General features: G+C 41.5%; 1 protein-coding gene across 1 annotated transcript in view; it reads left to right on the forward strand.

Moving 5' to 3' along the window:
• Positions 1–2508, forward strand: part of LOC143040867 (uncharacterized) — a 7670-nt gene extending 5162 nt beyond the window's left edge. Inside the window, exons 2-3 of the mRNA XM_076212308.1 lie at positions 1425–2400; positions 2490–2508. Of these exons, the coding sequence (XP_076068423.1) occupies positions 1425–2400; positions 2490–2508 (995 nt within the window). The remainder of the gene's footprint in view (positions 1–1424; positions 2401–2489) is intronic.
• Positions 2509–12500: the final 9992 nt, after the last annotated feature.

Genomic DNA, 12500 nt, shown 5'->3' on the forward strand with positions numbered 1-12500 from the left:
CATTGTCGTTGTAGATTTCTTGAAATCATATATATATATATATATATATATATATGTCTTGTTAAAGACCAATGCTAATTCAGTTTCAACTATCTTCTTAGTTGTTTTTTCCATTCTTCTTATATGTTTCTTATAGTCCAGGGGTAGATTAAACACAAGTCTACCGAGATCCATGGTATATTGACACTAATTATATAAATACAATCGCAAGCTTTCGGTTGTTACATACAACCATCTTCAGGCAGATAAAATGACAGGAAAAGGTCCATGTCAATTATGCTATGGAGTTACAAAATGACAAGGCTTTATGGTTCCAGTGAGGTGGAATTGGGAGAGGTTCGGGTCAGATCATAATGACTGCGAGGGTGGGAAGCTGGACGGTGAGGTGGAATTGGGAGAGGTTCGAGTCAGACTATAATGACTGGGGGGGGGGGAACTGGACAAGATGTCCGTTGATGAGGGAAATTTTGTCCTGGTGTGACGGATTCTTTGTTTAAGAGTAAGGTGCCTAATGTGTTTGTTTGTATGTTGATGATTGGTGTGTGTTGTGAGATGTAGACTTTCTCCAGGATGTGTAGTTTTTTGTGATTGTTACAGTGTTTAAGTATTTTGGTATTGTTAACTAGGTCTTGTCTTGTTGGATTTCTGTTGTGATATTGAGTCATATGTTTCCGTATGCTACCATCGCGGGCATGCATTGTGAGCCTTCGGCTAAGTGAAGTAGTGGTAACACCAATATAATTCATGTTAGGCAGAAGTTTGCAACCTTCTTCGGAGCAGGAGTATTGGTATACCACATTCGCTTGCTTTAGGGTGTTGTTATCTTTTGTCTGGTTATTCTTCATGAACAGGCTAGAGACGGTTGTGTTTTTGTAGTATATAATTATGGCTAATTTTTCTTGTGGGTTGATACATGTGACATTCCTTGTGATGATTTCTTTTAAGACCCGTTCGTCAGTTTTATATGCGGGTGTCATTTGATTCTTAAAGAAAATTTTGTGTATAGTCTGTGTGGGTTTTTGTTCCTGTTGAGTTTGGGTACGTGTCAGAAAGAGGTTGATTTCTTTGTCTATGATAGTGTTTGAGTAATTGTTGTTGATGAGTATCTGTTTCAGTCTCAAGAGTTCTGTGTGAAGTAAGTCCCAAGAAGAACAGTTACGAAAAGCACGTCTTAAATATGCTCGAATGACGCTCAGCTTATACCTATCAGGGCATTCACTGTCGGCATTCATGCATCGTCCAATGTCTGTGTCCTTCCTGTACACTTTAGTTTCATGTCGGTCATTTCGGGAATTGACAAGGACGTCGAGGAAAGGGATTTTGTGATGTAGGTTAAGCTCATTTGTGAAGTTCAGGACTGAGGAAGATTCCATGGCTTGTTGGAGATCTCTTATGTGGGATTTGTTCCTAATTTCCACGAAAAGCCCAAAAAGAACTCCTCAACCTAGGTCTCAACTGTCACCTGCAACCTAAGTTCGACAGAGTGGATAAGGTTGCGGAAACAGAGCTCCTTCTCCAGTCTCTTCTTACCCTCGAGACAGAAGGTAAAGTTTTAGTTTCTCCAGACCTAAGACCTCAACTGTTAGCGGAGACTACGAAAAGACGCAGCCACAAAGGTAGTTCCCTCCTTTCACCGGAACTCAAACAAGCAGCCGTCGACTTGCGTAACAACCCAGACATCACAGTTCGACGAGCAGATAAGTCCTCAATATACGTAATACTGAACAAAGAAGACTACCTTTCCAAGCTTAACCTCATACTTTCCGACACCACAAAATTCAAGAAGATCTCCAGTGACCCCACCAGCAAACTCAAAGTAAAGGTTAACAAACTAATCACAGCTAACAACGCAGCAATAGACCATCTACATATCCCCCCCATCATCGGTGAATATTCCCCAGGCTACATCTACGGTAATGTCAAGACGCATAAACCTGACGCCCCTCTCCGACCTATCATCTCACAGGTCACCACCCCTACGTACCGTCTGGCCAAGCAAATCAACGGCATCATCACACCCTATATACCCAAGAAATACTCGTTAAGATCTATCGATGAGTTTTTAGACATCCTTCACAGTACAAAGCCCCAAGGAATCATGGCATCGCTCGATGTACAGTCCTTATTTTCCCACGTTCCAATCCTTCCCACGATAAACATCATTATGGATAATGTTTACCACCACCCCCAACTGCCCCCTCCTAAAATTCCTGAGAATATCTTGAAGCAGTTACTCATTGCTTGCACGACCGAAGCCCCTTTTAAGAGCCCAACAGGACATCTCTTTTACCAAATAGAAGGCGTTGCAATGGGTTCACCGTTAGGTTGTACCTTTGCTGAATTTTACATGTGCAACCTGGAAAACTCAGTACTTCAAAACCCTGACATAAGACCACACCTGTACTGCAGATATGTTGACGACATTTTCGTGGAAATTAGGAACAAATCCCACCTAAGAGATCTCCAACAAGCCATGGAATCTTCCTCAGTCCTGAACTTCACAAATGAGCTTAACCTACATCACAAAATCAGGGGTGGTGACCTGTGAGATGATAGGTCGGAGAGGGGCGTCAGGTTTATGCATCTTGACATTACCGTAGATGTAGCCTGGGGAATATTCACCGATGATGGGGGGGATATGTAGATGGCCTATTGCTGTGTTGTTAGCTGTAATTAGTTTGTTAACCTTTACTTTGAGTTTGCTGGTGGGGTCACTGGAGATCTTCTTGAATTTTGTGGTGTCGGAAAGTATGAGGTTAAGCTTGGAAAGGTAGTCTTCTTTGTTCAGTATTACGTATATTGAGGACTTATCTGCTCGTCGAACTGTGATGTCTGGGTTGTTACGCAAGTCGACGGCTGCTTGTTTGAGTTCCGGTGAAAGGAGGGAACTACCTTTGTGGCTGCGTCTTTTCGTAGTCTCCGCTAACAGTTGAGGTCTTAGGTCTGGAGAAACTAAAACTTTACCTTCTGTCTCGAGGGTAAGAAGAGACTGGAGAAGGAGCTCTGTTTCCGCAACCTTATCCACTCTGTCGAACTTAGGTTGCAGGTGACAGTTGAGACCTAGGTTGAGGAGTTCTTTTTGGGCTTTTCGTGGAAATTAGGAACAAATCCCACATAAGAGATCTCCAACAAGCCATGGAATCTTCCTCAGTCCTGAACTTCACAAATGAGCTTAACCTACATCACAAAATCCCTTTCCTCGACGTCCTTGTCAATTCCCGAAATGACCGACATGAAACTAAAGTGTACAGGAAGGACACAGACATTGGACGATGCATGAATGCCGACAGTGAATGCCCTGATAGGTATAAGCTGAGCGTCATTCGAGCATATTTAAGACGTGCTTTTCGTAACTGTTCTTCTTGGGACTTACTTCACACAGAACTCTTGAGACTGAAACAGATACTCATCAACAACAATTACTCAAACACTATCATAGACAAAGAAATCAACCTCTTTCTGACACGTACCCAAACTCAACAGGAACAAAAACCCACACAGACTATACACAAAATTTTCTTTAAGAATCAAATGACACCCGCATATAAAACTGACGAACGGGTCTTAAAAGAAATCATCACAAGGAATGTCACATGTATCAACCCACAAGAAAAATTAGCCATAATTATATACTACAAAAACACAACCGTCTCTAGCCTGTTCATGAAGAATAACCAGACAAAAGATAACAACACCCTAAAGCAAGCGAATGTGGTATACCAATACTCCTGCTCCGAAGAAGGTTGCAAACTTCTGCCTAACATGAATTATATTGGTGTTACCACTACTTCACTTAGCCGAAGGCTCACAATGCATGCCCGCGATGGTAGCATACGGAAACATATGACTCAATATCACAACAGAAATCCAACAAGACAAGACCTAGTTAACAATACCAAAATACTTAAACACTGTAACAATCACAAAAAACTACACATCCTGGAGAAAGTCTACATCTCACAACACACACCAATCATCAACATACAAACAAACACATTAGGCACCTTACTCTTAAACAAAGAATCCGTCACACCAGGACAAAATTTCCCTCATCAACGGACATCTTGTCCAGTTCCCCCCCCCCCCCAGTCATTATAGTCTGACTCGAACCTCTCCCAATTCCACCTCACCGTCCAGCTTCCCACCCTCGCAGTCATTATGATCTGACCCGAACCTCTCCCAATTCCACCTCACTGGAACCATAAAGCCTTGTCATTTTGTAACTCCATAGCATAATTGACATGGACCTTTTCCTGTCATTTTATCTGCCTGAAGATGGTTGTATGTAACAACCGAAAGCTTGCGATTGTATTTATATAATTAGTGTCAATATACCATGGATCTCGGTAGACTTGTGTTTAATCTACCCCTGGACTATAAGAAACATATAAGAAGAATGGAAAAAACAACTAAGAAGATAGTTGAAACTGAATTAGCATTGGTCTTTAACAAGACATGTCTACAAGAAAATTTACTGCCAAAATATACTAATAATATATATATATATATATATATATATATATATATATGTGTGTGTGTATATATATATATATATATATATATATATATATATATATATATAAGAAAATGTTCCAAAAGCTTCTGTTCTTCAGGAGAGGTGATAAGACAAATATAGATAAGTAAATAAATAAATGTTTACGGTATATAAATCATATCAGTGAATAATGTTAAACAGAACAGAATAATAGTAATGATAGTATATTCTTATATATATATATATATGTATATACATATATATATATATATATATATATGTATATATATATATATATATATATATATATATATATAATTCTACATGTTTGTTTATTTCCACTCATTCATTTATTACTTACAAGCGCCAGCTTTGCCGCCAGCTGCGGCGCTGCTCACTTCGCGAGCGGGCGCTTCGTTCCCTGCCCTTCGCTCACGCCCAATCAATCGTCTCCGTTGCCATGATGTCAGCGTTCTCGGCCAATCAGTCGTCTCCGTTGCCGTGACGTCACCAATCTCGGCCAATCAGTTGTCCTCGTTGCCGTGACGTCACCACTCTCACAGACAATCAGGTTCTCGTGGACTGTTACCAAATCATCGTAACCGGCTAAATCATTTTGCCAAAAACAGACATTTTATTTTTCTATTTGTTTTTTATTAATTTATCTATTTTTTGTAGAACACACACACACACACACACACACACACACACACACACACACACACACACACACACACACACACACACACACACACACACACACACACACACACACACACACACACACACACACACACACACACACACACACACACACACACACACACACACACACACACACACACACACACACACACACACACACACACACACACACACACAGTTGGTAGAGTCTCCGACTGTCACTACGGCGGTCCGGGTTCGAATCCTGCCCAGGGCTGAAATAATTTCAATATACTTCGAGTCGTTACTCCAACTCTCGTGGGCGGGGAGTTGGAGGTGTGTGTGCGTGTAGGGTCACAGCATTACCCATAGGTCGGTCATACGAGCTATGAGCATCTCTTCCGGGAGGGAAATAGCTGTCGATCACGAGTCCAACACGTGATCCAAAGACCATGGTGAGTCACACACACACACACACACACACACACACACACACACACACACACACACACACACACACACACACACACACACACACACACACACACACACACACACACACACACACTCGGTGGCGCAGTGGTAGAAATCCCGGCCGTCACTACGGCGGTCCGTGTTCGAATCCCGCCCGGGGCTGAAATAATTTCAGTATCGCTGCGCTGCGATTCGTTACTCCAACTCTCGTGGGCGGGGAGTTGGGTGTGTGTGTACGTGTAAAGTCACAACATTTTCCTTAGATCGGTCATATAGGAGCTTTGAGATCTCTTCTGGGAGGGTAATAGTTGTCGATCACGAGTCTAACACGTAATCCAAGACCATGGTGAATCACACACACACACACACACAAGTGCGCAAGCACATATACAGTACTCGTATGTGTGTAGTTTTTGTGTGTATTTGTGTGTATTTATGTGTGTTTACATGTGCGTGAACAAGTATGTATGTGTTCATCTATATGTATGTGTGTGAGAGAGAGAGAGCAAATCAAAATAAGATAAATTTACTTTATATGTAAATCGTCCTATCAACAACGAACTTAATTAAACTGTATTATGGGGCAATTTCGCAAGTCAATATGTAAATTTTATCAGATTTGGACACATATGAACACAGGCATGATTGCTTTTGTGCATACAAGTTCTTTGCAATTTCGGTAATAGAAATGATAGTTACCAAAACACCCCCGCATGAAATGAAAATATACTCATTGTCTCAGTTTGGGTGGTTACTTTCATTTGTTATAATTGATTTTATAAATTATCGGTTCAAGCTTAGATCGAAAAATAAAATACAAGAATTGGTACAAAAAAAATTAATGGAAAAAATTAGGAGAATATATTCAATCATTGAGTAATGGCTTTGTTAAAGACAGATTTGGTTGATGACGCAACAATTTTTTTTTTTTTCAAAACTATACTAAAGTCTATTTACTCAAACTAGGCGGGAGACGCAACCTCTTCCTGGAAGCTGATTGGCTGACGTCGCTAAGCTGAGCCAAATTTAGACTAATGATAATTCATGTAAGAGACTGAGGATGGGAGCCATATTGAATTCGCGTCCACCAATCAGACGCCTGAGTGGGTGGAGTCAGTATCACCTAGTTAAGCTGGACGAATTTAAGAGTTATAAAAAAAAATCTATACCAGGTGATACTGAACCTTCATTCTAGTTTCCGTCATGATACTTTATTTATCGGTGCATGACCTTATTAGTAGCAGAAGTCTCAAAACTTAAATTCAAAACAACCTAAAAGTCAAAGAAAGACCTCAGTGTTTTGTTGCTGAGACGCTCATGCTCGTAATTCTAGACAATGGAATCATTAGACGACTGGACAAGTTCTACGGTCCCGTAGATTCACGAAAAGAGTACGTTGCATTGCAGGTCGTGCGACAGAGATTTTCTTGGACTCTTTCATTATGTCACCTCTCCCCCTTTTTTCAATTCCTGTGACTACTCTCGATATTTAGAATATGATTTTCTTTCATTTCTTTCCGTGCTTAACTGTTAGAATTTGCTTCTGACGATTTTTTTAAATTCATATTTAACAACACAAAACAACGTTTGACTCCCACATTTTCTTCGTAATATACAATCATACGACATTTTCTATGCAAGTAATTCTGACAATAAAAATTATTATTATTTGAAACGAAAAAGCTGCTTATGTACCAGACACTTTTTGATAACGGGAACTGTGATTGTTGTTATTACTGGTGTTACTGTTACTGCTATTATTATTATTTTCATTATTACTGTTATTGTTGTCATTATTATGATTATTATTGCTATTATGATCATTATCATTATTATTATCTTTGAAAGAGAATTTATAATAGCAAATAGTGTTTAGGAAGAAAGTCAAGCACAAGTACACATGGGAGAGGGTGGTGGATGGAAGGGTGGCAGATAGAGCGTTCATGGACTATATAGTGGTGACCAGGAGTATGATAGGAAGAGTTAAGGATGTACATGTTATAAGGGGAGAGAGTGGGGGAATATCAGATCATTTTTTGGTGGAAGGTAAATTGAGAGTGGAGAATAGGTGGAGAAAGAGGGAAAGGGCAGAAGGTAAGGAGGTACTTAGAGTGAACTGCTTAAATGAGAAAGAAAAGGAGAATAAGTATAAGAAGAAGCTGAGAGAGGAGTGGGAGGTAGTAAGGGATAGAGTAGAACTAGGAGTGGAGGAGGAATGGGGATGGTTCAATGAGGGAGTCATAAGGTGTGCAAGGATGGTGTGTGGACCAAGGAGGGTGGGAGGAAATAAAGAGAAGGGTAGTGAGTGGTGGGATGAGGAAGCAAAGAAGGGTGTAAAAGAGAAGAAGCAGGCTTTCATAGATTGGCTATAAATTAGGACGAGGGAATCGTATGAGAGGTACAAAGTAAAGAGAAAGGAAGTTAAACATAAGATAAAGGAAGCAAAGAGGAGAGTAGATGTGAAATGGGGTAAGAGTATGACAGAAATTTTTGAAAGTAATAAAAAGATGTTTTGGAAAGAAATTAAAAGAGGAAAAGGAGGTGAATTAAGTAGAGAAAAAAAATAAAAGGTGCAAATGGAGAGATGATAATGGAAGAGAAGGCAGTGAGGGGAAGATGGACAGAGTATTTTAGGGAGTTGCTAAATGTGAAGGAAGATAGGGAGGGAAAGGTATTTGCAGTGGGAAGCGCTAAGAAAATGAGAGTGATGAGTGAGAAAAATGGAAGAAAAATAGGGAAAGATGAAGTGAAAGCGGCTGTTAAGATGATGAGAGCAGGTAAGGCACCTGGGTTGGATGGATGCTATGCAGAATGTCTGAAGAAAGGAGGTACAATTATGGTGGACTGGCTGGTGAGGTTATTTAAGGTTTGTTTAAGAGAGGGTAGAGTGCCGGAGGACTGGAGGAGTGCCTGTATCGTTCCACTTTACAAGAGAGAGGGGGACAAGTGTAAGTGTAGTTGTTGTTGTTGTTGTCGTTCCCTAGACTGTCTGTCCGAGCAGTCCCGTCTCCCCAAGGAATGCCACAGCCGAAACTGGGTTTTCCCACAAATCCTTTACAGAGTGTATGTTGTGTTGTTTGCGTGCATAATTGTGTATAATGTAGTCTTCCATTATGTGTTGTATGGTATGGGGTGAAGTGTTACATCCTGGGCAGCTGTTCACAATGCGGTCATCCAGCCTCTTCTGGTAGCTTAGAAGTGCTGGGTGGTGGCCACACCGCAGTCTGGCCAGGTGGACTCTGTCCTTTCGTGGGAGAGAGGATTCAGAAGGGTGGATATCAAGGGGTCTGGCATGCAGCAATGTGTTGTCTTTCAGTGTGTTAATGGAGCGTTGAGTGATATGATTATGAATATGTTTCCGGAGGCTGGTATTTGGTGGTTGTGGAGGAAGAGAAGAGAGTATCTGTGTGTGATACTGGTCTTTGGGTGTTGTTTTAATGTTTCTTGGTGTGTGTGGGTGTTCTGCTATGTAGTGTAGCGGGTGTGATGTGTTTGTGGTGGCTGCGGCAAGTGTTTGTGTGCCTCTCATGTCGAGGTGGTCCTTGACTTTGAGGACTTTTGTTTCATGGTGTAAATAGTCTGTAGGTGTTGTATTTGTGCAGCCTGTAATTGTTTTTAGGTCTTTATTTTGTATGATTTGAAGGGTGTTGTGGTGTGTCTCACTGAGATTAGGAGCCCATGCAGGACTCGCATAATTCATCACTGAGCGTATGCATTGTTTGTATATTGTTGTATTAGTTTCTTTGTTTTGTCCAAATGTTGTTCCAGTGATTGACTTAAGTGCGTTAAGGCTAGGTGTGCATTTGTTTGTTATGTTTGTGATGTGTTGTTTGAAAGACATGGATGTATCGTATGTTACACCAAGAATTTTCGGTGTGTTTGTGTGTGGTATTAGAGTGTTTTTGATATAGAGATGAGGTATTTATTTGTGTTCTTTTGTCCAGTTGGTGAGAAGTGTTGCTGTAGATTTGGTTGGAGCTATTTTGAGTCTGTTTGTGATGAACCATGTGTTGAGTGTATCTAGGTATGGTTGGATTATTTCTGCAGCTTTCTCTGTGTTACGATGTGTGCATGTGATTGTTATGTCGTCTGCGTAGGAAGAGATTTGTATTTCTGAGGTGTCTGGTGTGGGTATGTCATGCATGTATAGATTAAAGAGCGTGGGGGATAGAACAGAGCCCTGTGGTACTCCATTCTTAATGTTTCTGATGTGCGATGATTGGCCATTATATGACACATAAGCATTCCTACCTGTCAGATAATTGGCCAGCCATCTTTTGGTGTTATTGTGCATGTCTGTGTTATATATTTTATTTGTTAGATTGTGGCGGGGGATAGCATCAAATGCTTTACTAATGTCTAATGTTATAAGAAGTGCTCTGTGGTGGGGCCTATCTGAATTGATGCCTATTAAAATGATTTGTTTGAGGTTTATCAAAAGAGTGTTTGTGGAGTGTAGTGGCCTAAAACCGTGTTATGAGTCAGCAAGGGGAATATGTTGTGTGACAAGTTGAAGTATTAGGCGTTCAATGACTTTAGAGGGGGTGCAGAGAAGTGTGATTGGGCAGTGCAATGTTGGGATTGTTGGGTCTTTGTTTGGTTTAGGAATGGTGATTATTTTACCATGCTTCCAGATGTCGGGTATAGTGTTGTGTGAATGTTTGTGAGTGCGTATATACCTTGTGGTCCAATGTGTTTTAGGTGGATGTTACTTATATTATCAGGGCCACAGGCAGATGAGTGCTTGAGATTATGTATTGTGTTTTGTCTGACTGTCTATGAAGGGTGTATAGTCTGAGTCTTTGGGAAAGTCTTTCTTACGTCGAATAGTGCGTCGGTCGTCAGGGTGAGAAGTGAGATGGCTTGTCTGTGCAAAATGATTTATGAGTGTGTTTGCTTGTTGTCTGTTTGAGGGTAGATTGTCTGTTGTTGTGATTATTGCTGCGTGAGAGCGTGTTGTGTTACTATTGGATAGTGTAATGCTGTTGAGTGTTTTGTACAATTTGCTGGTGTTTGTTTTGTGATCAAGTGTATTGATAAAATTGTGCCAATTTTGTGTTTTTTGTTCGTGTATTTCATTGACAATTACAGTGTTTATTGTTTGTATTTGGTCTGCTATGTTTTGAGGGATAGGTGTAGGGTTATTGTGTTTAAGTGCGTCTCGTTGTCTGATGAGGCCTTGGATTTCTGGTGTGAAGTTGGGGTTGTGTGATTTTCTGTTGCCTCTAGAGATGTATCTCTTGTCTGCGTTTTGTATGATTGTATTAAAAATGTGCACAGCATTGCTTATGGTTGTGAATGGTGTTCAGTTAAGTGTTTCAAAATGTTGTTCTTTCTCTTCAGTAAAAGCTTCCCAGTTAGCTCTCTTGTAATTGGTGTATGTGTGTCTGTGGCCAACTGGGGTGTATCTTGTTTTGGTGATGATGATGATTGGAAGGTGGTCAGAACCAAGGGTTCCGACCACTCTCGATGACGTTGTTGGGGTTAGGCAGGGGAAGCAAAAGGTGATATCAGGAGAGGAGGGAGTGTAGAGGGCTTGGTGTGGGATATGTGCATGATTATGTTTGTTGTTCATGATAGTCAATGAGTCAAGCTGAGTCTGTATATCAAGCCCTCTGTCTGTGTCAGGGTTCCAGGCCGACGACTTGGCGTTGAAGTCACCACCCATGATCAGGTTGGGGATTGAGGCTAGTTGGCTAAATTGAGGCCTGAAGGTGTTTGGAACTGTGGGGGATGATTGGGGGGGGGAATGTACATGTTAACTATTGTCAGTGTTGATTTGTTGCCTGTGCGGATTCGAATGGATTAGATTTCTGTAATGTTATCTGTGGTAGGGAGGAGAATTTTGGTTGTGGCGCTTGTGTCCACAAAACAGATGGACTGGTGGATCAGGGGGATGAGTCCACCGCCATTGCCGTCGGTCCGGTCTTGTCTGATGGTGGTGTAATTATGAAATTATGGTGTTTTGTGTGAGTGTCTTAGTTTTGTTTCTTGTATAATTGCAATGTGTGTGCTGTGTTGTTTAAGAAGGTGTTCGAGTTCATGTTTTTTTGTGTTCATACCGTCAATGTTGTGTTTTAATATGTTGATATTGTGTGTTCTGTATGTGTTGAATGTTGCCGTTTGGGGTTGAGGTTGGGGTGTTAATGGGGAAGGTATAGAATCTGGGTTAGAGGGGGTGAAAGGAGACATTGGGGACAAAGGAAGGGGAGTACTGATTGGGGATAAGGGCGAAGGGAAATTGGGAGTGGGTAAGGGTGCTGGCTGTGTTTGGGGAGGTGGGAGTGGGCTTACTGGAGGGAAGGTAGAACATGTCCAAGTGTTTGTGTACTGGTTTGTGTCAGCAAGTGTTGTACAAGTGAGGTGGGCCCAGTTTTTGTACATATTACACTGGACTGAGCCCTTTGTCTGTCTGCTCAAAGTAATGGGTTTAGAGCATGTTGGGCATGTGTATTTTGTGGTGGGCCCAGGATTGCTCTCTACATCTCCGGCTAAAAATAGAAGAAGAGGGGTGACCGCCGGAGAATCACCCCTCGGTGCAGAAAAAACGTAACAATGCATGTTGAGAGAGAAAAAAAAAAAAAAAGGATTGTGGTACTCCCCAAGGCAGTCGTAGCTCCTCTTGGGGATCGGTCCACCTGCGTAGAGCCGTTGGCCAGGGCTGGTTGCCGCCGTTTGGCCCCCAACTCTTGGGGTAGGGGGGTGGTCCCACGACGTAGACGCAGCGGCTCCAGGACCAGTGTAGTAGTTGGAAAGGCTTATGGGAGGGTTTTGATTGAGAGGACTAGGAGAGGAACAGAGGGAGTAATTGGTGAGGAACAGTGTGGTTTTAGGACAGGCAGGGGTTGTGTAGATCAGATTTTTGTGG

Source organism: Oratosquilla oratoria, chromosome 29, assembly GCF_046742065.1.
Source record: "Oratosquilla oratoria isolate Oo_2021 chromosome 29, ASM4674206v1, whole genome shotgun sequence".
Taxonomy (NCBI): domain Eukaryota; kingdom Metazoa; phylum Arthropoda; class Malacostraca; order Stomatopoda; family Squillidae; genus Oratosquilla; species Oratosquilla oratoria.